The sequence below is a fragment of the Phalacrocorax carbo genome, chromosome 5, assembly GCF_963921805.1.
Source record: "Phalacrocorax carbo chromosome 5, bPhaCar2.1, whole genome shotgun sequence".
In the NCBI taxonomy this organism is placed as follows: Eukaryota; Metazoa; Chordata; class Aves; order Suliformes; family Phalacrocoracidae; genus Phalacrocorax; species Phalacrocorax carbo.
In genome coordinates this window covers 6,771,003-6,792,462 of record NC_087517.1, presented here as the reverse complement: position 1 = coordinate 6,792,462, position 21,460 = coordinate 6,771,003, and the positions used below count along the sequence as shown (strand labels likewise).

General features: G+C 41.1%; 1 protein-coding gene across 1 annotated transcript in view; it reads right to left on the bottom strand.

Moving 5' to 3' along the window:
• Nucleotides 1–655: 655 nt before the first annotated feature.
• LOC104051226 (von Willebrand factor D and EGF domain-containing protein) overlaps nt 656–21,460 on the bottom strand; it is a 183,996-nt gene continuing 163,191 nt past the window's right edge. The window contains exons 26-29 of the mRNA XM_064453234.1: nt 10,544–10,639; nt 9,179–9,274; nt 1,277–1,374; nt 656–739 (exon numbers count right to left, since the gene is read on the bottom strand). Of these exons, the coding sequence (XP_064309304.1) occupies nt 656–739; nt 1,277–1,374; nt 9,179–9,274; nt 10,544–10,639 (374 nt within the window). The remainder of the gene's footprint in view (nt 740–1,276; nt 1,375–9,178; nt 9,275–10,543; nt 10,640–21,460) is intronic.

Sequence of the window (21,460 nt, the reverse complement as noted above, 5' to 3'; positions counted from 1 at the left end):
AGAAGACTCTCTGAGAAACACGGGGTGCAGGATATGACATAAAGCAGCACTCAAAATAGAAGAGGAAATTCAAGTTGATATATACAGTGTTTAGGCACAGCAGGCAAGACAGAAGAAATTTTGTCTTAGTGGTGAAATTGGGGAGAAACTGGACCCAAAAAGATACAGTGATGTGATGGTCAGGTTAAACCCAGCTATTGGATGTGCTATTACCTTTCAAACCATTCTGGTAGTTGCACATGGCTTACTGGAGTTTTTTTGGGGGGTTGAGGATAGTATTTGCCCAACTCAATGGTTCTCATATTCATGAAAAATAGGATTTGCATGAACTGGACTTCAGTTTGCTTTGGTCAATGCCAGGAAGAAAGAAATCATTGTTTCTTCATAAGGCAATCGGAATAGCGATCACAGCAAGAAGACACAGGGCAAGAAAGGTGCCACCTATTTTGGCTGTCGTTCACTTTGGAAGGGCCCAGAAGATTTAGTCCCATCAGCTCTGTCTGAGCACAGGCAGGAACACTTGTTTGGTAGTGGAGTAGCAAGTGTTAACAGGTACTAGGAGAGTTCATCTTGGAAAAGACCCTCTAACAAAGTTACTTGGAGGAACGAAGTGGGTCTCTCTCACCAGGAGAATTGCTTTGGTGTTTCACCACTTTTAGATAGGTCTATAGTGATGTTTAATGTGTAGTTTGAGGTCAAACTCAGCAAGATGAAGCAGGCTGTCTGTGGACATCAGGAACTGGAATGGAGAAGGAATGATCAAGAGTAATTGCTGCTCGCAGACCTTCTGGGTGCAAGGCTTGCTGTTTCATGTTGTGAACAAGAGGCAAAGTTAGGAAGGCAGGGGGTGAAAAGCAAGCGGAGGGGCATCTGGTGGGGAGGAGCAGGTTGCCCTTGCAATTCAGAAAAGCTCCCCAGGCTTGGGCTGGGCTGCAACCAGGTATTTTTCTCCAGGGTTTGCTGTGCACATGATTAGTGGGTTTGGACAGGAGCACTGTATAAGGGATGACCCTAACTACCAGCATAGACACAGCTTTTGTGGGTTTTATATTTGAAGTATTAAACTGTTCCTTATGGGAAAATTTTGTATAGAACTTGGATACACGGTTAGTTTGGCAGCTGAGCACTCATTAAAATTCTTTTAAACTATTTTATAACCTTGTTTACATCTTTCATAAGGTTAACAAGACTTTAATCCATTTTCCTGTAAACTATTTCAGTTACATTTGAAACATTTTTTGTCCTTTCCATAAGAATCAGTGGTTTGGGACCTTACCTTCTTTTCACATGCTGAACCAGTATAGCCACCTCTGCAAGCACAGACATTTGGTTTTATGCATCTGCTTCCAAATAAACATTTTTGCTCACAAAGTGCTACGAATGAAAGATAAAATTGTTTAGAAATACACATATTCCAAGTCTTGGAATTAGAAAGGAAATATTTAGCTGCTTTTGAAAATGTGACAAAATATATTATGGTTCTGTGGTTTCATATGATGAAGGAAAGGACAATAAATACAAAAATATTAAGGCATTAAAGACAGTTTATCATAGGCTTTTTCATGCCTATGCGTCAGTTATGTTTACAATTTTCCTTATTTTTTCCTTTTGTACCCAATGAAAGAGGAGAAATAGAAGACTGTGCCAAAGTAATCGCCTCAGCTCAGTCAGAAATTGGTCAGTGCAGGGCCGATTTTTGAGAAGCTGTACACGTTCTGGGCATTAATGGTTGGGCCAGATTTGTGCCAAAGTTGATTTGCTTTTGTTCCAATTCAAATAAAATAACAGCTATTAAGAGATCCGTTCCTGACTTGAGATGAATCACAGAATCACAGAATGGCAGGGGTTGGAAGGGTCCTCTGGAGATCACCTTGTCCAACCCCTCTGCAGCGACACCTAAAGTGGGTGCACAGGACCACGTTCAGGCAGGTTTTGAATGTCTCCAGGGAAGGGACCCCACAGCCTCTCTGGGCAGCCTGTGCCCCTGCTCTGGCACCCGCACAGGGAAGGGTTTTTTTCTCATGTTTATCTGGAACATCCTGTGTTCCAACTTGTGCCTTGTGCCTTGTTCCATCACTCTTCATCCAGGCCATTCATTAATATATTGAACAGAACTGGGCCCAGCACAGTCACCTGGAGAACACCGTGAGTTACAGACGTCCAACCAGACTCTGCCCCATTGATCACGACCCTCTGAGCTCTGCCGTTCAGCCAGTTCTCAACCCACCTCACTGTCCGCTCACCTAAACCATGCTTCCTAAGCTTGTCTGTGAGGATATGATGGCAGATAGTGTCAAAAGCCTTGCTGAAGTCGTGGTAAACAACACCCACTGCTCTCCCTTCATCAACTCAGCCAGTCACACCACCATAGAAGGCTGTCAGGTTGGTCAAGCATGATCTCCCCTTGGTGAATCCATGTGAACTGTTCCATCACCTTTCCGGGGATGGAGGTGAGGTCGGCTGGCCGACAGTTCCCCAGGTCCTCCTTCTTGCCCTGGCTACCCTCCAGTCCTCGGGCACTGATCTTGAGCTTGGAGGAGGTTGTCCTTGAATATTGCCCAGCTGTCTTGGACCCCGCTGCCTTCTAGAGCCCTAGCCCATGGGATTCCTCCAAGCAGGTCTTTGAAGAGGCCACAGTTGGCTCTCCTGAAGTCCAGGGCTGTAATCCGACTTGTTGCCCTGCCTCTACCATGCAGAATCCTGAACTCTTACCATGTCTTGGTCACTGCAGCCAAGTCTACCCCCAACTCTCCCATCTTCAACCAGCCCTTCCTTGTTCATGAAAAGATATGTTAAATATGTGCTCCCAAAGGTGATGCTATCACAACAAACGAAGGGCAGAATTTGGTGAACTGCACATTTTACACCTCTGGAAACCAGCGCATAAGAACATGTAATTTCATTGTCCCTCAGAATCAGTAATGAGCTACTTATTCCAAGTAAAAAGAAATCAGAAAAATCCTTTTATCTTGAGTACCAGTGTACTTATAGAGGTCCATGCATTTGAAGATATTCTGTTAGTAAAAGAATCAGTGTTCTTTTATTTTTTTAAGAGAGAAAAAGATAATCAATTGAAATAGTCATATTTCAGCTAGTTCTTCATCCTCATTAGCAGTTTATATTGTTATGACATTATTTTGGCATTGAGTATAGAGAACGGCCAATTCATAGGGCACTAATTCAAGAACCCACATGTCATAGTATTTTAATTAGATCTCGGGAGTTAAACCGTCTATAAATATTGCCAGAATATTGTATCCTAGTTACAGGCAGTCAAACTAAATGCCTTCAGAACTGCTCAGATGCAAATCAACAAGTGGCTTCTTATATTTTCTTGTGTGGAAGGTGCAAACCATGCCGCATGAAGACAGATCTGAAAATAAAGTAGATGCATGTCTATGATCCAATACCATCTCCTTCATCATGGAGCAAAGTGTTCCATCAGATTTGAAAGGGTTTAATGTATCTCTATGAGGGAAAATCAACAAATTCAGGGGCTGAAGGAACAAATTCCAGAATTAGGTTCTCATTTTCGCGCAAATTTAAGCTCATGCAAATTCTGTGTGTTACAATCTGAAGTCTCAGAGATCAACCAGGCCAAGTGAAATTTCTTTAGAAAACACATAGTGGGATCCTAAGCCATGCAAATGTGATTCTCAGAGTTGTAGGAATTGTTATAGTGATCTTGGAAGGCCAGTGACAAGATGTTTAGCATCTGGAATTTGTATTGGTTTTGTTTTATCAGGATTTCATGACAGCTAATGCTCAGTGAGGAGGTTAAGATTTTGCAAGAGTAGGGAATATTAAAATCTAAATATGTATGCTGAACTTCAGGCCTGACAGCTACGGGACAGAGGATCGAAGAACCAGAATTACTGCCTCTCTTGAAAAGGAGAGGCTGTAAAGAGCTTGGCAGATTGCAACTCTTAAGAGTAGTCAGGTAGCGAGGGTTCTTGCTGAGTCAAAACTACTGACCCGTACCATGTCCAGAACAGGAACAGGCAGAGACCTGGGCATGCTGGTGACCTTCAGGTGCTTCTTTTTAAGAAACCAGCTGTGTTGGGTGGTTATCTGCTGTGGGACTCCAGTGACCTGGAGCTAGTGACTTGCCTTCGTAGTATATGAGCTAGTTGGTCTATTTCTACTATTCTGAAAAGGAAAAAGTGCTCTTTTGTTGAAATAAGATTTTAAGAAGCAAAATGGGTTTTGTTAGGTGTCCTTTGCAAAATGCTTCTTAAGACCCAGAATGGGCAGCTGCAAATTTCTGAATTTTTCCTTCTTCTAAGAGTGGGACGCCCAAGTTTGAATCCTGGGTGTGGATGGGTCAGAGGAGGAATGAAATCACGTTCAAGCTAGACCAGTGTGCTTGTCATCTGCCGACTACTAGTTCAGCTTCTCCGTGAACTTTGAAAGAACTCATATATATACGTCTGGGATATTCTGAGAGTTTCATTCACTGGAACAAAAACGTTTCCCAATAGGGAGTGCATTGTCAGCAGAAGGGGCTTCTTGTGCCCACACCAGTTTTGTTCCACTGTACTGTAAGCTAGAAGAGGGAGAACTGTGTGTGATATTACTATTTTTCATTTGATATGAACTTAGGCTGGGGAAAAATGGAAGCTGAGTCTCCTTTCAGCTTTGTAGTGGATAAACTAAGGACAGGTAAGGCAAAGAGAGGTGGACTCTTCTGGAGACCCCTATAGCAGCTGGGTGTGTTCTGGTATGCACAGGCAGAAGAACAGGCAGTAGAAAACGTACCAGGCTTTTTTCTCTCTGTGGTTGCTTTGAGCTTCAGTTGATGCAAACAAAGAAAAAAAAGGGGAAAAATGCCTCCTTTTTTATCCTTTGCTACCTACCTGTCTCTCCCTCTCCACCCACTGCTTCCTGCTGTAGTGCTCAGAAAAACACCACCTCAGTTAGGATAAAAGTTAAAAACATTTTGGAGGAAAATTGGAATTGAAATCACAGAGGATAATAACATAGCTGAAGTTCAAATGAATATTTCATAAATGTATTTACAAGGGATGCTAAGCCACTAAACACTAAAAATGACACAGGCTACGTATGCATTATCCTGTACAGATTCAGCAAAGAAAGTCATTTAATAAGCTAAGCTTATGTTAAAATTATAATCAATAAATGCCCATTACAAAAAGAGATTTATCCCTGGGTGATAAAAGAGCAGAGCTATAATTTGCATGCGAACTGCATTCTTTTTAAAGATTTTTCTTTTTTTAAGGTTTGAAAGGGTTACATAGGAAAGCTAGGAGAAAGCCTGTCTGAGATGTTGTTCAAGGCAGAGAGAGAGAACAAGGAAGAATGTTGAGGAAATTATAAGGCTATAAGCTTGACACTTATAACATGCAAATAAAGAGAAGATATTCTGAAGGGCAATGAGGAGCTAGTATGGGTTCAATAATATTAGAACAGAAGATAGCAGCATGAATTTTAATGATGAAGATCCTTCACAACTATAACCTTCTTATACTTTATAATTAATTATTGGAATTATACCTTGATCCTGCATTCAGAGCCTTAAACAACAGACTTATATCCCTGGCCAGAAGCCTTTTGACTTTACTGGGTTGTGTTTTGGCTATATCTGTCAGAGTAATCAGATTGCACTGTCAAGTCTTCACTGCTTTGGTCCAGTATTCCTTTTCTAGCTCAAGGAAAAGAGAGATGAGAGTTAACACTGCAGAAGGTGGGGGGAAGCCACAAGCATGCAGCTTTAGACTAGGTGTCTAATATGGAATGGGGAGGAAATCACTGATGAAAACATGGTGGTCCTGGGATACAGTTTATGTGTTTTCAGAGAGGGAATTTTTGGAATATTTGTGCTTCTGCAATGAAGGCTAGAAACGGGGTCAGACAGAAAATACATTCTAATGGAGGGAGCCTAAGCTATGAAGCTGCTGGTTTCTATAGTTGAGACATGATGAGTATTTCAAATGACATTTTTTAACCTGTCCTCCCAAAAGGTAATTTCCCTGCATTTGCAATACAGTCTGAAACTTGGCCATTATTCCTTAAACTATGATCATCAAAGTCATAGGTCTTTAGCAAGGGTAATGTGTGTATTCCACTGTACACCTTATTTGTTGTGACAAATGACCTATTTTATTGATCCTCTTTCAGAAGCTATTCTGTTCAGTTACAGATGAATGAGGAACAAAACTATTCTCTTGACTGACCTCTTTATTTACAGTCTGATAAAAAAGGACTATTGTGTTTTATCCGTTACCAGTGTCTCCTAGAAGTCTCTGCTTTTACTCTTGCAAAGTTCTGCCATGTAGCGGTAGCCAGAGACTGGTCTTGCTCTGAAGCATTTTCAAAATACTTCAGATATAAAATTATTCTGATTTAGACAGTGCCAATCTTCATTGCAGCAGAACAGAAACCTTACTGTGTCCACTGAAAGGTGGAAACGTTTTGGACTATCACTTGTGATAGAAATCTATGCCCTTCTGTCCTGGTGAAAGTTAGCACGTAAATCTGAGACATCAGTATTGCACTTGTAAGTATTATTCTAATTATTAGGGACCTAAAAGTAGAGAACATCATGTTTTGGTTTTCCTGAGTTTATACAAGACTGAGAACAGAAGATATAGAACAGATTTTATTGTGGCAGCTATATCTACCGCTGCCTCCAAACATCTTCTTATCCTGTCCATATAGGCTTAGGCTTTTGTGAGGTAGAAACTGCACTGATGAAGGTGATCTGTGACTCCTTACTAGAGATAAATCAAAAGTAAATGTCCAGGATGAATTGTCAGTATTTGTCCATTGTCTTTTTTGTTGGTTTAACAGCCTACTCTGGCTACCAGTAGAGTATAGACTAAAACAATTTTTCTACTTCTAAGAAATGTCCAGAAAATAGTGGAAGTCTCTGTAGGTCCTTTGGTTTGGTCACCCTACTGGATGTGTGTTAGGAAGTCAATGAGGGAAAAATGGTGCTCACTGTGTAGATGCAACCTGTATCTCCATTTCCATCTCTGCCATCTCGATAAGGACAGCTGCATGAATTCACAGGCTGAAAGGAATGAAGCTGGGGTCACTGAACCTCCTCCTACCCTTGAAAAAGGCCCAGAGAAACAATACAGCCTTAATTCCTTTTGGGTAGTGTAGAAGGTACAGTGATTGCTGAGAAAAGTTATCATCTGGATTGTTTCTTGTGAGATGGAAGTTTTACATTATGAAATGGAAACAATTTAGATTAATTATATAAAAAATGTAATAATTATTAGAAAATATAAATTAATAAATTCACACACAATATAATAAGCAATATATAATGTGTTTTATAATATGTAATAAAACACATTGATATACAATATGAAATAATATTTGAATATCATGAATAATACATTGCTGCTGCTTTCTTATATTATAACCTGAATATTTTGCTCTGTTGTTGAGTTTAACAGCCAAAGTCTGTAGTTAAAGTGGTGCAAATCAAAGCCATATTCAGCCTTGTTGTTGATACCATAGCAAAGCACAGAATTTGGGCATACGAATCCAAGCAGGAAAGGGGATGCCAGGCGCAGGGAAACCTTGGGAGCTTAAATCTGACAAAGCAGTTTTGCACAGGGGAGTGATGTGATGAACCAAATGCCTCCTTGCCAGAAATGCGCTGGTTATGGCTGACTGTGTGGATTTGGCCCACTGTTCGTGTGCTGCTGGGAGATGGGAAAGAGGCCAAAGTAATACAAGAGCAACAAAAAGATGTAACCAGATGTTGGTTACAGTCCTCTTTGCTGCTGCTAGCAGCCTGCTCATCGGTGCCGGAGCTGAGGCGAAGGTGAGCGCTTCTTTGAGCAAGGGAAGCACTCAGAAGGCTTTTTATGTTTAGGCAGATAAATGCATGTTTTGCACTGGGTTCTGGATCTGGGCGAATAGACTCCCAGTAAAACAAAAACCAGACCTGCTTTCAGGGGTTACACTTATATGCAAAACTTTATACTTAACATCTGTGAGGATGAAGACTTTCTTGTTCCCTTGCTTCCTCCCTGCCTCACTGTGAATACCCTGGAGCATCATTATAAGACCTCACCATCTGCTCTCTGACAATAGTCTTCTCTCTTTCTATTGAAAAAAACAGAAATACCAACCACTTGGCGATTATTTGGGTTTGCTGTGGGACCTAAGAGTTTCAGCCAGCTCCTTTTGGACAAAAAGCTGATTTAATTCCCCACTGCAGTGAAAACATGGGAATAAATAGTAAAAGCAGAGAGACTAGCAAGTGAATGGATTTGGAGCAAAGTTTCAAAGGTTAGATAGAAATATGAAAAGTTGCCTAGGTTTGTGTGCCTGCATAGGCCAGCAGAAATTGTTAATTATAGTAAGCCTTGCTTGCCTCTTACAGGAACAAGCAGGATTTGTTTATTTATTTAATAAACTGAGTCAAGAATATGTCATCAACTAATAAATAACTTTAAACATTACCATGTTTGAACTAGGAGACAGCTGGCACAAAGAAACAAGTATATAGCCATTGGGATTTAACTTACAAAAGATTTCCATATGTAATTATGCTCTGCGAGTGTGAGAGGAAAGACGATTGCCCTTTAAAGGGGATAATGCCTTGATATTTTCTTCGTGCCCTTTTACTGTAAAGCTAATAGCATACACAAACTGAAGCGACCCTGTATGTCACAGGCAATAATGGATATTCCAGGTCTTCCAGTCCCTCCACATGCAAATACTTCCAGCTATCCCGCTGGTCAGTCTAAACACGTACTATTTACAGGATCGGGCTCGTAGGTTAGCAGATACACAGAATTTCTTTCTGTGCTTAATGCCATCTGGGTATGCAGAATAGGCTACTCCATTTCCTTTTGCCCCGACCCCTCTTTTTTTACCTTGTATTTAAAATTATTTAATTTGAAGACTACTAATTTTGTCTGACAGATCGAGCTCAGCATCCACATAAGCAAAAGGTGAGTCAGGTTCTTTCTCATGCTGATGTTGAGTCCAGAAATGTCTTTGAAAGTAATAGTTTTACTGGCAACATAAGACAGTTCTGACAACTGACAACTTTATGAGGCATAAAGTAGGTGCTAATCATGTCATGGCTGACTTTTACATGTAATATACGCTTAGCAGAAAATTTCATGCATCAAGATCTCCGGTGCAACATGCGTGGCTACAAAGCTGTAGTAATTCAAGCAGCACTTACGAGTCTGGCACAGCATTCCTGCCCATCCTCCAGAGCACTCGCAGATGTTTGGACCTATACATTCTCCACCGTTCAGACATTTCTGCAGGCAAACAGCTGAACAGATTGACATGAAAGTGAGAAGATGTACACGATATATCTGGATGTTCAAGATCTGAAAGAGTGACCTGCTAGGTTTTATTCCATATGGCTGATTTCTAAATACGTGAATCTGTTATATTCATCAGATAATCAGTGTTCAGGATTCTTTGATATTTGCTTCTTAAGAAATTTATCTTTGATCACTGACTACTGGTAGCTTTGCTATTTCTAATGCTCGGCTCACTGTCAGCTAAGAATACTCTCCATATAGAATCAGCGAATCATAGAATCATTTAGGTTGGAAAAGACCTTTAAGATCATCAAGTTAACTGTTAATGTAACACTGCCAAGTCAACCACTAAATATATGATATATTCATATAATAGGATATATTCATAACTGTTATATGCATATTATGTGTAACATATTATTATAAATAAATCGATTCTTATAGTAAACTTTGATACGTTTACTGCGTATATTATTTCTTCAGACATCCTGAAAGATTGAACGCTTGTTTTGGTGTATATGTGTGAGAGACACAGACTTCCTTCAGAATTTCTGAATACATTATTAATATTGCAATTTCAAAGCACTGGTTCCAAAATCATATTTATTATCAGGACCGAAGGGTAAAAAGCCAATATTTTAATGTGGTTTACATACAGTATGTCATCTTGATTATAAATTTATTTAGTTTATCTGTCAACATCATGGTAATGAATAGCCACGTAAGGAAAAATATTCCTTGAGAATATTTTAGGGTGAGAGGCCTTTTTTAATTACATTTTTATGTAACTGTAGTCAGATCTGGTAGAGTTACAGAGTAAGAACACATCATTCTCCAAATTATACAGCAAAATGTATCTGGTGACCTTGAGAGTATATCAGCTTGGAAGGCTTTATAGCGGGCTTTAAATAGGTTTGTATTTTGAAATAGATGGCAATTTTCTGTAAGATACAACAAAATATGTGAAGCTGTTAAAAAGTAAATCAATGATTCAAGTTTAAAAATCTAAAACTGAATTTCCTTAACAAGATGTATAACAGAGAGCTGCATGAAGCAGAACCAGGGTTCCCCTACACAGCTTTTGTCCTTTGCAAGCATCACATGTTTATAGCATTTTGTATTTCCTGTACCTAAAACTGTCTTTCTTCAAACTGCTGAAGTAGCAGAACAGATTCTATCCACTACACTGTTTTTTAATATTAAAAGAAGATTACAATTGGTGTTGATTGGCCTAAGTAATAATGATCTCTTTGATGAGCAGCAGAGGTGCTTACGTTTGTTACAGTGCTTTCCCCTCCAACCAGACGGGCAGTCGCAGACATTTGGGCGTACGCATTTCCCTCCGTTCATGCACATGGGATCACAGACACCTGCAGATACATATCAAAGGAAGAATATGGTAGCTGGGAAATGAGGGAAGACTGTGCTAGAGACTTATTCGCTTCCCTTCAGAAGGTTCGATCGCTTGTAATTAAAAACCAGAAAAGTAATTTGGATTTGTGAATCTGAAACACAGAGGCTTGATAGCTCCCATAAATCCTTCTGGAAAACATTGCGCCTCGTGTAGAAGCTCTTTCGGGGAAGCTCCAGTAAGAGCTGCCTCATCAGAAGATCAAGAGAGGCATTAATTACAATCATTCTCAGAAAAACAAGTAAGAAATTTTCCGTGGCAGCTGTGGACAGACCGCATCCTTGTTGGAGCTTCCACTTCCTGATTGGAAAACGTGTTCTCAGATGCTCATTTGGATAAGACAAGGCTTGATGAGGACGGATTGGTTTGACACAATTTTGAGAGTGTTTTTCGTCCAGCCAAGCTTAAAGACTAAGTAGATTTATTCCTCCATCTCCTTTTTGTACCATTATTTGTTAAAGTACTTACCTTTTTACTTTATTCTTTCATATAAATAAGATGTGAAAGCTAAGTTGTTCTTTCAACCACAGGAAAACAGATTATTTTTATTTGTTAGATTTCATTAGAAATCTAATTGCTATTTTTTGTGTCTCAGCTTAAGGTGCATATTTACCAAAATTGTTGTTTTACAACAACAAACAGTAAAATCTCACTGTTCTGGCAAGTCACACATCAGCATTTCCAACCTGCTTTGATATAGGTAGATTCCCAAAGTTCTCATCTCCCGGTTTAGCTTGCCTGTAAGTGCAGGAAGGACGCATGAGAGGCGGTGTAGTTTAGAAACGTGGCAGTGCTGGTATGATGGGAGTGGGAGTGATTTGCCTTTTGCACGGAAGAAGGCATTTGACAACTGGATGGAAGACAACGAAGCCATGTTACACAGCCAGTGGTTGGACTGGAGTACCAGAGTCAAGAACGGGTTTGTGTCGAATGGCTCCTGCCATGTTTAAAGCTTTACTGGCGCAATGGGACTTCCCGGTGACTCATTACGGACAGCGGTAACCAGCGCCAGTCCCCCCTGCTCGCAGAGCTGGGTGGCTGTTGAACACCCGGCTCTTCCTCAGCAGGGAGCGGGCTACTCGCCTCTGCAGGCACCGAGGGGGCCGACAGCTAAAATGTAGCATTACGGTGCCTTTATTAGCCTTAAGGTTGTGATGTCTCTTGGCACATCGGCAGAACAGAACTTGAATACTAATGCTGTAGCAATTCTGATTTTCAAGTCATCACCGCATACAGGGCTCTGAAACTACCACAACACCCCCTCAGACCTTTACTGCAGAAGGTGTAATCCTGCAAAGAATCTCAAAAGAGGAATGATTATTAAAAAATAGAATGCAAAAACACAGCAACTGTTATGTGATGGGAGAATAACCACCTGTTCCTCTCTTAGGCATAATCAGGCATTTTTAGATAGGTAGATTTAGATTCCCTAATTATTCCCCTGAGGTATTGAAATACTGAATTTGTGGTTTTTTTGTGTCCTGGTCTATTCCGTCAGTGCAGATGCTGCTGCACTAGCGGCTTTTAACGCTATATTGCTGCTCTTGGTTGGCTGCTACATCTGCATTTTGTTCTGTGACAAGCCTCCTGGATCCCTCAGCATATTGACCTGCCCTCAGGCAGGTCAGACTTACCCGTGCTTATAAGGGCTGCTTGGATTCAAGCCCTTAAACTGTCATCCTCGTTTTCCTTCTTTCTCTGCCTCTCCTGATCCATGCTATAATCTTGGCCTCTGCTTACTAAGGCTAACAGGGATCTACAGTTCTTGCTGAACTGTCAAAAAGTGCTGCAACCACTAGCTAAAACCTAGATGAGTTCAAAGTGTCATGGCAACCTAACTCTGAAATAATTTAATCTTTTATTTTCCCTCTTCCTTTTTCTCTCCCTTTTGATCTCACATCTCCAATAAATGACTTCTGACCTACAATCTTATGTTGTGTTGTATTTGACTTCCCGTTTCAATTATAAAACAGCTCAGATGTTCAGAATTTAGAAGAGATGACCATAAACCATAAAATTCGGTTCTAGGTTTCAAATGACCTTATGCGTTGTGATATTCATGGACCATAGTGTCCCAAATGCTAACCTGCTGTCCCAAAATCAATTGATCATATGAAACTTGGACAATGTCTTCCCCCCTACCCCTTAAAGAGCAAAGCCGAGAAAAAGTATCTAGAAACATAGTAACACTTGCTCAAATGGGCATTCCTCCTTTTATTTTTTGTCCCTCACATTTTCTGTGTATTTTAAACCTTATAGAAGCAATTACATTTTAAGATATCCCTGGTTGCTTTGCACTGATAGCAGATTTTTAAAATTGCAGAACAGATTCTTCGTTCAATTACAGGGAGCCAAACCAGTGTGCTTTTTCATTAACTTCTAGTTTTCAGTTTGTGTATAACTGAACTTGTTCCAGCTCAATTTGCATTGTAATTCAGCTACACTTTAAGCAACATGTGAGGTCCAGTCTAGGTATGAGTAAGACGCAACCGTTCAAACTGACTGTCAACTTGGGAACTATTTCTCTCTTTGTTCAGCTGCCTTACAAATGGACAAGTAACTACGAAAATACAGCATGAACTTCCTGTACATTATTTATTTGCTTATGGCATCTCTCATTTTGGTGATAAATGCAAAGGAGTTTAATTCGAAGTGAACTAAAGGAAGTACCAAATCTGTTCTGAACTGAAGGGGCCCTTCCGCCTGCCTGCCCTCGGGGGCAGATGCTTTCTCTTATTGCTAGGGAATTCACAAACACCTTTATGTAAATGAATGCAGTGTTATCTCTCCCCTTTTCCTGTCTGACATCTCCACTTGTTCTCCCTTCCTTTGACTTAAATACAATCCCATCTCAATACCCATCAAGCAGACTTCAACATTTGTTGATGTTAACTAGTTTGGATCCTTTCTAGTCCCACTCCTTGGCCTCTGTGGAGGAGCTCCAATTTCAAAATAGCAAACAAAAATGTTACAGCCTCTCACAGGAAAACTAAATAAATTATCAGACACTAGGAGAGCAAATCGAGTTATTGTAATCCTCCCAGGCACTGGCATGACTTTGAAAAGACTCACGTTGCTCTTTTTTCCCTTCTGCTGGTTTTGGCTGGGGTAGAGTTAACTTTCTCCATAGTAGCTAGTACGGGGCTGTGCTTTGGATCTGTGCTGGCAACAGCACTGATAACCCAGGGATGTTTCAGTTCCTGCTGAGCAGGGCTTGCACCGAGCCAAGGCCTTTCCTGCCCCTCACCCCACCCCACCAGCAAGGGGCTGGGGGGGCACAAGGAGCCGGGAGGGGACACGGCTGTGACAGTGACCCCAGCTGACCCCAGGGTTGTGCCCACACTGTATGGCATCATGGTCAGCAGAGGAGGGAGGGGGGAATGTTCGGAGTGATGGTGTTTGCCTTCCCCAGTCACTGTCATGTGTGATGGAGCCCTGCTGTCCTGGGGATGGCTGAACACCTGCCTGCCTGTGGGAAGCAGTGAATGATTTCCTCGTTTTGCTTTGCTTCCATGCATGGCTTTTGCTTTACCTATTAAACTGTCTTTATAACCCACCAATTTTCTCACTTTTACTCTTCTGATTCTCTACCCCGACTCACCAGGGGGGAGTGACTGAGCGTCTGTGTGGGGCTGAGTTGCTGGCTGGGGTTAAACCACAACACCCCTCCCCTTAAAAAAGGCCTGGCAGCTTGATCCAAAGAAACAGTGGTTCGATAGGTTTTCCATCTACCTTTGGGACTCACCCTAATGACACAGATATAACCACATTCCTGTCTTGCCTTGTTGCACTTTGGTAGGTTATATCACTGGCAGTAGGGAGAGTCCGGTACTGTCAACACAAATTTGGGTACAAATTTGTTGGCAATCAGTAAGTGTCAGTAAAGCCTTAATCCCCTTCCCCTGGCTGTCAGCGTCGTCATTTCCATGCTCTTCACTAAGGACAGAAGCACAGAATTTCATATGCAATGGAGTTATTCAGTTCTATAATGTGCCACAATTCTGTAAGGTCATTGTTAGCTAGAAAGGACTTCCATGATCTTATGTTTTCTAAAACTGGTAAGTTAGATAAGGTAAGCCTATGTTGAAGGTGATAATGTACGTTAAAGAGTAAGCATGATTATGTGTTGTATTTCAGGTGAGGGGTGATTTTGATAAGGTAGCAAGCAGCTGCAGGTGTTAGGATAAAGCATAGGTGTTGCACAGAACATCATACAAAATGTACACGATACTTCTGTGCACTGAAAGACATTCACAAGTCACTAAGTTTTCTGCTTTATGCAGCAGCTATTTCTCTTTGATGGCTTTAATGCATTTTGACCTCACAATCACTTCAAATCTCCTGTGACCCTTTTCATAGCTTATCCCCTCTAGGCTGACTTGACCCAGTGAAGTGCTTCTTGCAACTCTTTTTATCAGCCTCCACGGTGCTCCACAGTTCAACCCTAACATCTTTAAGGTAGTCAGACCTCCTGCTTTGTCAGGCAAAGGGAAGAATTTTCCTGCAAATATGTATTTCCAGAGATCACTAAAACGCTAAGAAAAAACCCAACCAACACCTTAAATGTTGTGTGTAAAGTCAAGTAGGTCCTCCTGGAGCAAGTAGCACCAGCGAATGGACACCTGCAATTCCGGTGTCTTCTTTTGCCTGCCCTTCTTGCCATTGTTTACAGTAACAGCTCCCCTAAAACATGCACAGTATTTAGGAAAATATCCCTGTTACACAATGCCAAAATTGCCTGGGGCCAAAGATAAACACTGGGCTTGCTTTGCTGGACTACACATACTAGAAGAAACTGAGAGTAATCACTTATTCTAACAGTTGCAATATTAGCCAGCAGTATTTGCTGATTAGTGATTAAAAGAAGACAGACATTTCCCTCAGACTCTCACTGCTTCTGTGGATTAGTAGACAAAAACTTTTCAAGTTGAACCTAAGCCACCTTTTGATACAAGTACCCCATCACACTTTTTCTTGCTAGAAGTAGATAATAATAAGTAGTGAAAAGCTTGTAATTTTGTTGTAATAAGACAGGCTTCATCACCGCCCTCATAAAGTCAAAACAGAAGGAATATTAAATCAGGCTCCTAAAATCTTGGCAGGAAGGGATCCTCTGCAATATTTCAGGAATACACCTTGCTGCAGATGAGCATCCAAGTCCTTTCCTGACAATGAGCCTGCACAGACTATTTCTTTCTAAATCAAAAATTACCTGTCATCACGTATCCTGAGCCATGCTGCTGATGAGGAGACGGTGCGTCACGCTGCAGCGCTGGTTAGGAGATGTAGTTTTCCAGACAACTTTTCTTTCTTTTTTTTTTTTTTTTTTTTTTTTTTAATATGCCCTGTAGAAGCTGAGAAAATTGACCTGCTTCTGGATGCATTCTGCCTTTGGATGGAAGAGAGAAAATAGCCTCAGGCAGTAACATCTGTGTGGGCCAGCTAAGGTAATGCATCAGGCTATAGTTTACTGACAAAGAACACAGAAATACAGCCAAAAGAACACCTACTGGTAGATACATACTTCAATGTATCCTTTAAGTCACCATCCCCGTGCTGTCATTTATATGTGATTCACAGGCGCTGCTTTTATTTCTGGCTGGGGTTGGTTTTGCACTGACTTCTCTGTGGATCTAGTGCATATTTCGACTTGCTCTCTCTATTGCTCTTTTGAGGAGCAGGAAGCTTGATCAGTTGCCGTTTTGGCTTTTGTATGTGTACATGTTGTTTTAACGATCTTTTTCTCCTTTCTGCTTAGTGGTTGCCCTGATTTGGTGTGACATTCTCAAAAACAAAGAGCTGTAGCTGGGGAGCTACGACACAAAGTAAGGACACAGAGCATGGAACAGATTTAAAAATAACACCAACTGCTCTCGTCAGGAAAATACAGATGACAGAACTCAAGCTGAGAACAAAAATGAAACCAATAGATGTGAAAGCAGTGGGTATTGTGTTAAAACTGGCACTTCTAGTCCTTTTCCAATGTTTATAGGTAATATACATCACGTATTGATAAAACACGAAACCCAGGAGAGGCTCTGTGCCAGGAATGGCACCATCATGAGACTGTTGTCCCAAAAAGCGGTGTGCAAAACGCCAAACTACACAGAGCGGAGGTATTTTATTTTATTAAGACTGCAGCCTGAAAATGTAGGGATATTGCTGTTCCTTTTCAGAGGACAAGAACTGGAAGGTCAGGTCAGCAGTTTCACAAAATAGCACGGCTCAATTGATCGACTCGATTCAATTCTCAGAGAGAAGGTTCCCCATCTCTCCGGATGCATTATGCATCCCAGCAGCACTGCTCGAGTGAAACGTTCTCCTGCCTGCAGTAAGGAAACAATTGGTGGGATGCTTCTAGGCTCCAAATAAACATTTGATCTTGCTGAATGATCTTTAATCCTTTGAAAAAATGAATCACGAAATGGGTGTGTTCTGGCCAAAAAGGACACCGTTGTTCGGATTCTACTGCCCTGGCACTAGCAGAAACTAGTAGAGGTAAAAAATGTCATTCTCCCCTTTAGAGGGTATAACTGATGCTCAACAGATCATTAGCGAGATGGATGTACCAATATATCTGCTGCTGTGAAGGTCCCAAATGCACATAGCTCTGAAAAACATGTTATGGATTCGGGACGCTGGCAATTTCTAGTCCCCTTTTTTCTACTTCCAAGGGCAGTAAGGAACTAGTTTTGCCTGTGCTGAGTTTTAGGCATGTATGTTGTTCCACAGCTTGTTTTTCTCTGAAATTCCTCATCTCTGTTGATTTGGACGTGTAAATAAAGAAATAACTTTCTCTCCAAGCTCTATCAGAGTAACCTCAGATGTGCAATCCACTGAATGTCGGTAATTATAGCCACAGATTAAATTTTAAGAAGGAATATTTGTCATGTAATAAAATTGTTTGCAATTTTTGTGCAAGGCTCTTCTAAAATTTGGATCCTTATCCATATCAAGCTACCAATCATTTTGAGGTTTGCTCATCCCTATTTCTTGCTTCATGTATCTCTGACAGAGATGCAAAGCACTTCTTCAATAAATTACCTTTCTGAGTAGTAAAAATAATCTGGTAGAAACCTCTGAGGGATACAGTGCGGGAGAACAAATTACTAAAAGACACAGAGGGAGTTGTAAATGTAATTGTGATGGGTGTGGTGACAGTTTGCATTTATAATATATTCACTTTACCACACGGCTCTAGCAATATCAGTTAGTTTGCGTGATGTAGCACACATTTCAGACGAAAAAACAGTCTGAAAAATTGTAGACCATATAGACAGCAGTACAATGCCAGTGCTTTGCCTAACTGTGTCTGGGGTTTTTTATGATGCGTACTCTGCTACAGCTATGGGGCCTTTTGGAGTTATTAAAGCAGGAAATAAATCTAATTTAGGTATTAGATCAGGAAAAAAATGGGAAAACTAATGAATATTGGGCAGCAAAACTACTGAGATGCTAGACTAAACTCCGAGTGTGTGTGTGTAATGTACTGCGGTCCTGTTTGCTCTGTCATGTCACTCCCACCAGACAGTAACACTTTCCATCAGTTAAAGAGGATCCTGATCTCTCCGTCTGTACCTCCAAAAGATTCCCTGGTAGTATGTGGTGGGCAAGACTCTGAAACCTCAGGAAGCTGTGGAAACCAGTGAGGGATTGTCACTCCAGTACCAAGAGGGGACTCTCCACCCTCCTTGGACTGAATGTTCTCTCTCTGGGCCTCCTGATCGTCATTTTGCCTATTGTCTCTTGCCAGGTGAAACTCTTTCAAGAGATACAATGGTATGGTGTTGGGATAGCTGCAAAATATTTCAGCGTCTGTCAGAATGAAAGCCACTATAAACAAAACAAGCATGGGCAGGTGCACATGATTATATTGGAGGAATGTTCTGCTTGGATCTGTCACATTTTGAGATCATTAGCAAAACCTTTTTCTTATTTACTGATTGGATTTAGTCTGCAACACTATAAAGAGACTATAGCTATACTTTATTCTCATCTTTGCAACTGTTGGTCTATAATTAATGTGGGGAATTGTAAAGTATACTCTCAGCACAGCTTATATTCCCATCTTGTTAGGATCTTGGGTATGGTAACATTTTCTCTTCATTGAAGAATGCTCTGTGTTTTATTAGGTCAGTGAACCATTGCAGCGCGTGTAGAAATTGTTCTGTTGAGCGGCTTTCTTGTCATGCCTGAATAAGAAGTGAAAGAGGATTCTCATATACATTGTTTTCCTCTGTTGATTGTTTTTGAAGCTTCTGCGCTTGCAGTATGACCTGTCATTTAGGCACGTTTTCATTGTGCTGAGCGGGCTAAGCTGTTGCTTATGCTTGATGCAATTTGGTTTATTTTTATCTGTACAAAGGAAAAGGGAGATTCAGAGAGAGTGACTGAATAGGACTGCAGTGGCGTGGTGGGAGATGCTGTCTCAAGCCACAAAGAAGACCCACTGCAGGCCACTGTGGTCCAGCTGATAACCCCGCTGAAAAGCAAGGACCTCAGAAGGGAGCCTGGTCAGCGGGCTCAGAAGAGGACTGCTGTCTGCGTTGGCATGGCAGTAATCTGTTAGTAATCCTGCTGCTATCTGTCTTAGAAAGTAAGCTAAGGCTTACTGGAGAATCGATGCTGGGGAGGATTGTCTTGCCAGTGTCATTTGTGGATAAACAGACAACATTAATCTCCTGAATTGTCCATCCTCTGGGCTTTTCCAGTGGTAGAACCCATGCCCCTTTTTCAAGAGACATTTTAAAAATATTTAAATTAAAAATAGAGCGCAAAAATTATTGCTTCTTAAATAAATTAGTGGACAAAAGCACTTAGCCTTGCACAGAAGCCCACTGCAAAGAAAAATGCCATAATTCAGGGATCCCTGCTCCTTTACTTTAAGTATGCTTTTACGTACAGCAGCAGATCTGACACATTTCTTTAGTGCCTTTATGATACAAGTAAAGAAATACTGGCTCAAACCCTAGATTTTCTACTTTTCCTAGATTTTTCTGCTCTAGGAAAATTCACGCTGTAGTTTGTGAACGTTTCGCTTATGGAATGAATAAAAATTTAATAAGGCTTTTGGGCTTATTTAGGATATACATTCAGTTCTTACCCAGATATATTCTTGTTCTCTTCTTGCAAACTAAATTTTGTGTGTGCTCAAAAAACCCTATTAAAACAAATGCATCAGCTACCTTTATATGAACCAAATGTAGCTTTTAAGAAAGGTCAGCTAATGGTTTTGTCACAAATCTTTACTAAGAGAGAGCAGAGAGGGGCACCGCTCTGAGAGCAGACCACAAACCCAGTTGTACCTTGGGTCACAGTTTGGCTCTCTCCCTTTCTCCTGGAAGTCGGAGCTCTCTCTGTTCCCCCAGGCAAGATGCATGGATCATGTTGCGTTCAGCTGAATGGGAAAGACAGTAGCAGCCCTGACTTTTTTTTCCTTTGTATTCTGTTGTTTTTCCTGCCCAAGGAAGGAAGATGACATCTAATATGAACCTATTCTCTTACATGGGCTGGAAATCAAGTAAAAACTGAAACCAGTGCTTCCTTTTCCTGTGTCTCCAGACTGTGCACCAACCAGTCAACAAGCCAACCTACCAATCTTTCTACTTCTGTTGCAAAACTAATCCTTTTAGCAGTAAGTTACAAGTCCCTCTGGTATGAGCAGCTGTTTATTTCCAGACACTCACTGCCTGAGGATATTGACCATCCAGAATTCTCAGACAGATAGTTGTTGCTTGTGAGCACATCCTTGACATATGAAAAGCAAGTCTAACGCAAATGATTGCTCCATCCATTTAGATGAGATTTGTGGATTATTCCCTGCGCAGTTGTGTGGGAGGGTTTGCTGGACCTCTGGTTTGCAGACTGCCTGATTTCAGGTGGCTTGAGTCAATCTGCCTACTTGGTGAAGATATTCCAGAGAATATATCAACCGTTGTCAAGATGATAACTTGGTGGAAGTCTAATTTGTTGAGCAGTAAAACTTCCTGCTTATGCAGCTGGCAAGGCAGTAATCTAAAGAAACATTACATGGGAAGGCTGGAATATGGGAAATCGGTGACTTTCACAACATGACATTGCTTAGCAAAAAAGCTGCCTTTGAAGCCCAGTGTTCACATTTCCAATTAGTTTGCCTCTAGCACTCATGCAAGTAAAGTCTTCATGGTACTGGGAAGCAAAAAGAGGCGGGGGGGGAAAGGAGCAAGCAGAGCTGCAAGAATGAGTGTGAGTTATATTGTGCACTGTGTATTGGCTATAAATCCTGCCTATAGGAATTACTGAAATGGAGAAATAGTTATCTACTAACTGAGAGATCCAATCTGCAAAGTCCCAATGTCAGTGCGATGATTTATGTGATACAAAGTTGGCAGGATTTGGCCTGACATGATAAAATAGATGCATGCAGAAACACGGTCTTTCTATTTTAAACTGTATGTAAACTCAAGCTAGCTGGCTGCGAGACGAGTGGCGAGACGGTACGCTGCCATAAGAGAGGCCGAGGTCAGGCTGCAGATGTGCTTGGTATTCTGGAGAAGGGAGGAGGTGGATGTTCAGCACTGTTCTCCTGTGACCTTTGCTTGCTGATGAGCTCCAGAGGGAGCTGTGGCTTGCCTTTTTGCTCAGAGATGAACTCACTAGAAGCAGATAGCAATGGAGAAGGGATAAATGTGTGGTCCCATGAGTTCCTCTTTTTCTCCCCTTCTCTTCACTCCAACCCTTCACAAGAAAACTCAGCTTTTATTAGCTTTCTGTTTTGAAGAGTTGTTTCTAAAACAGTCCT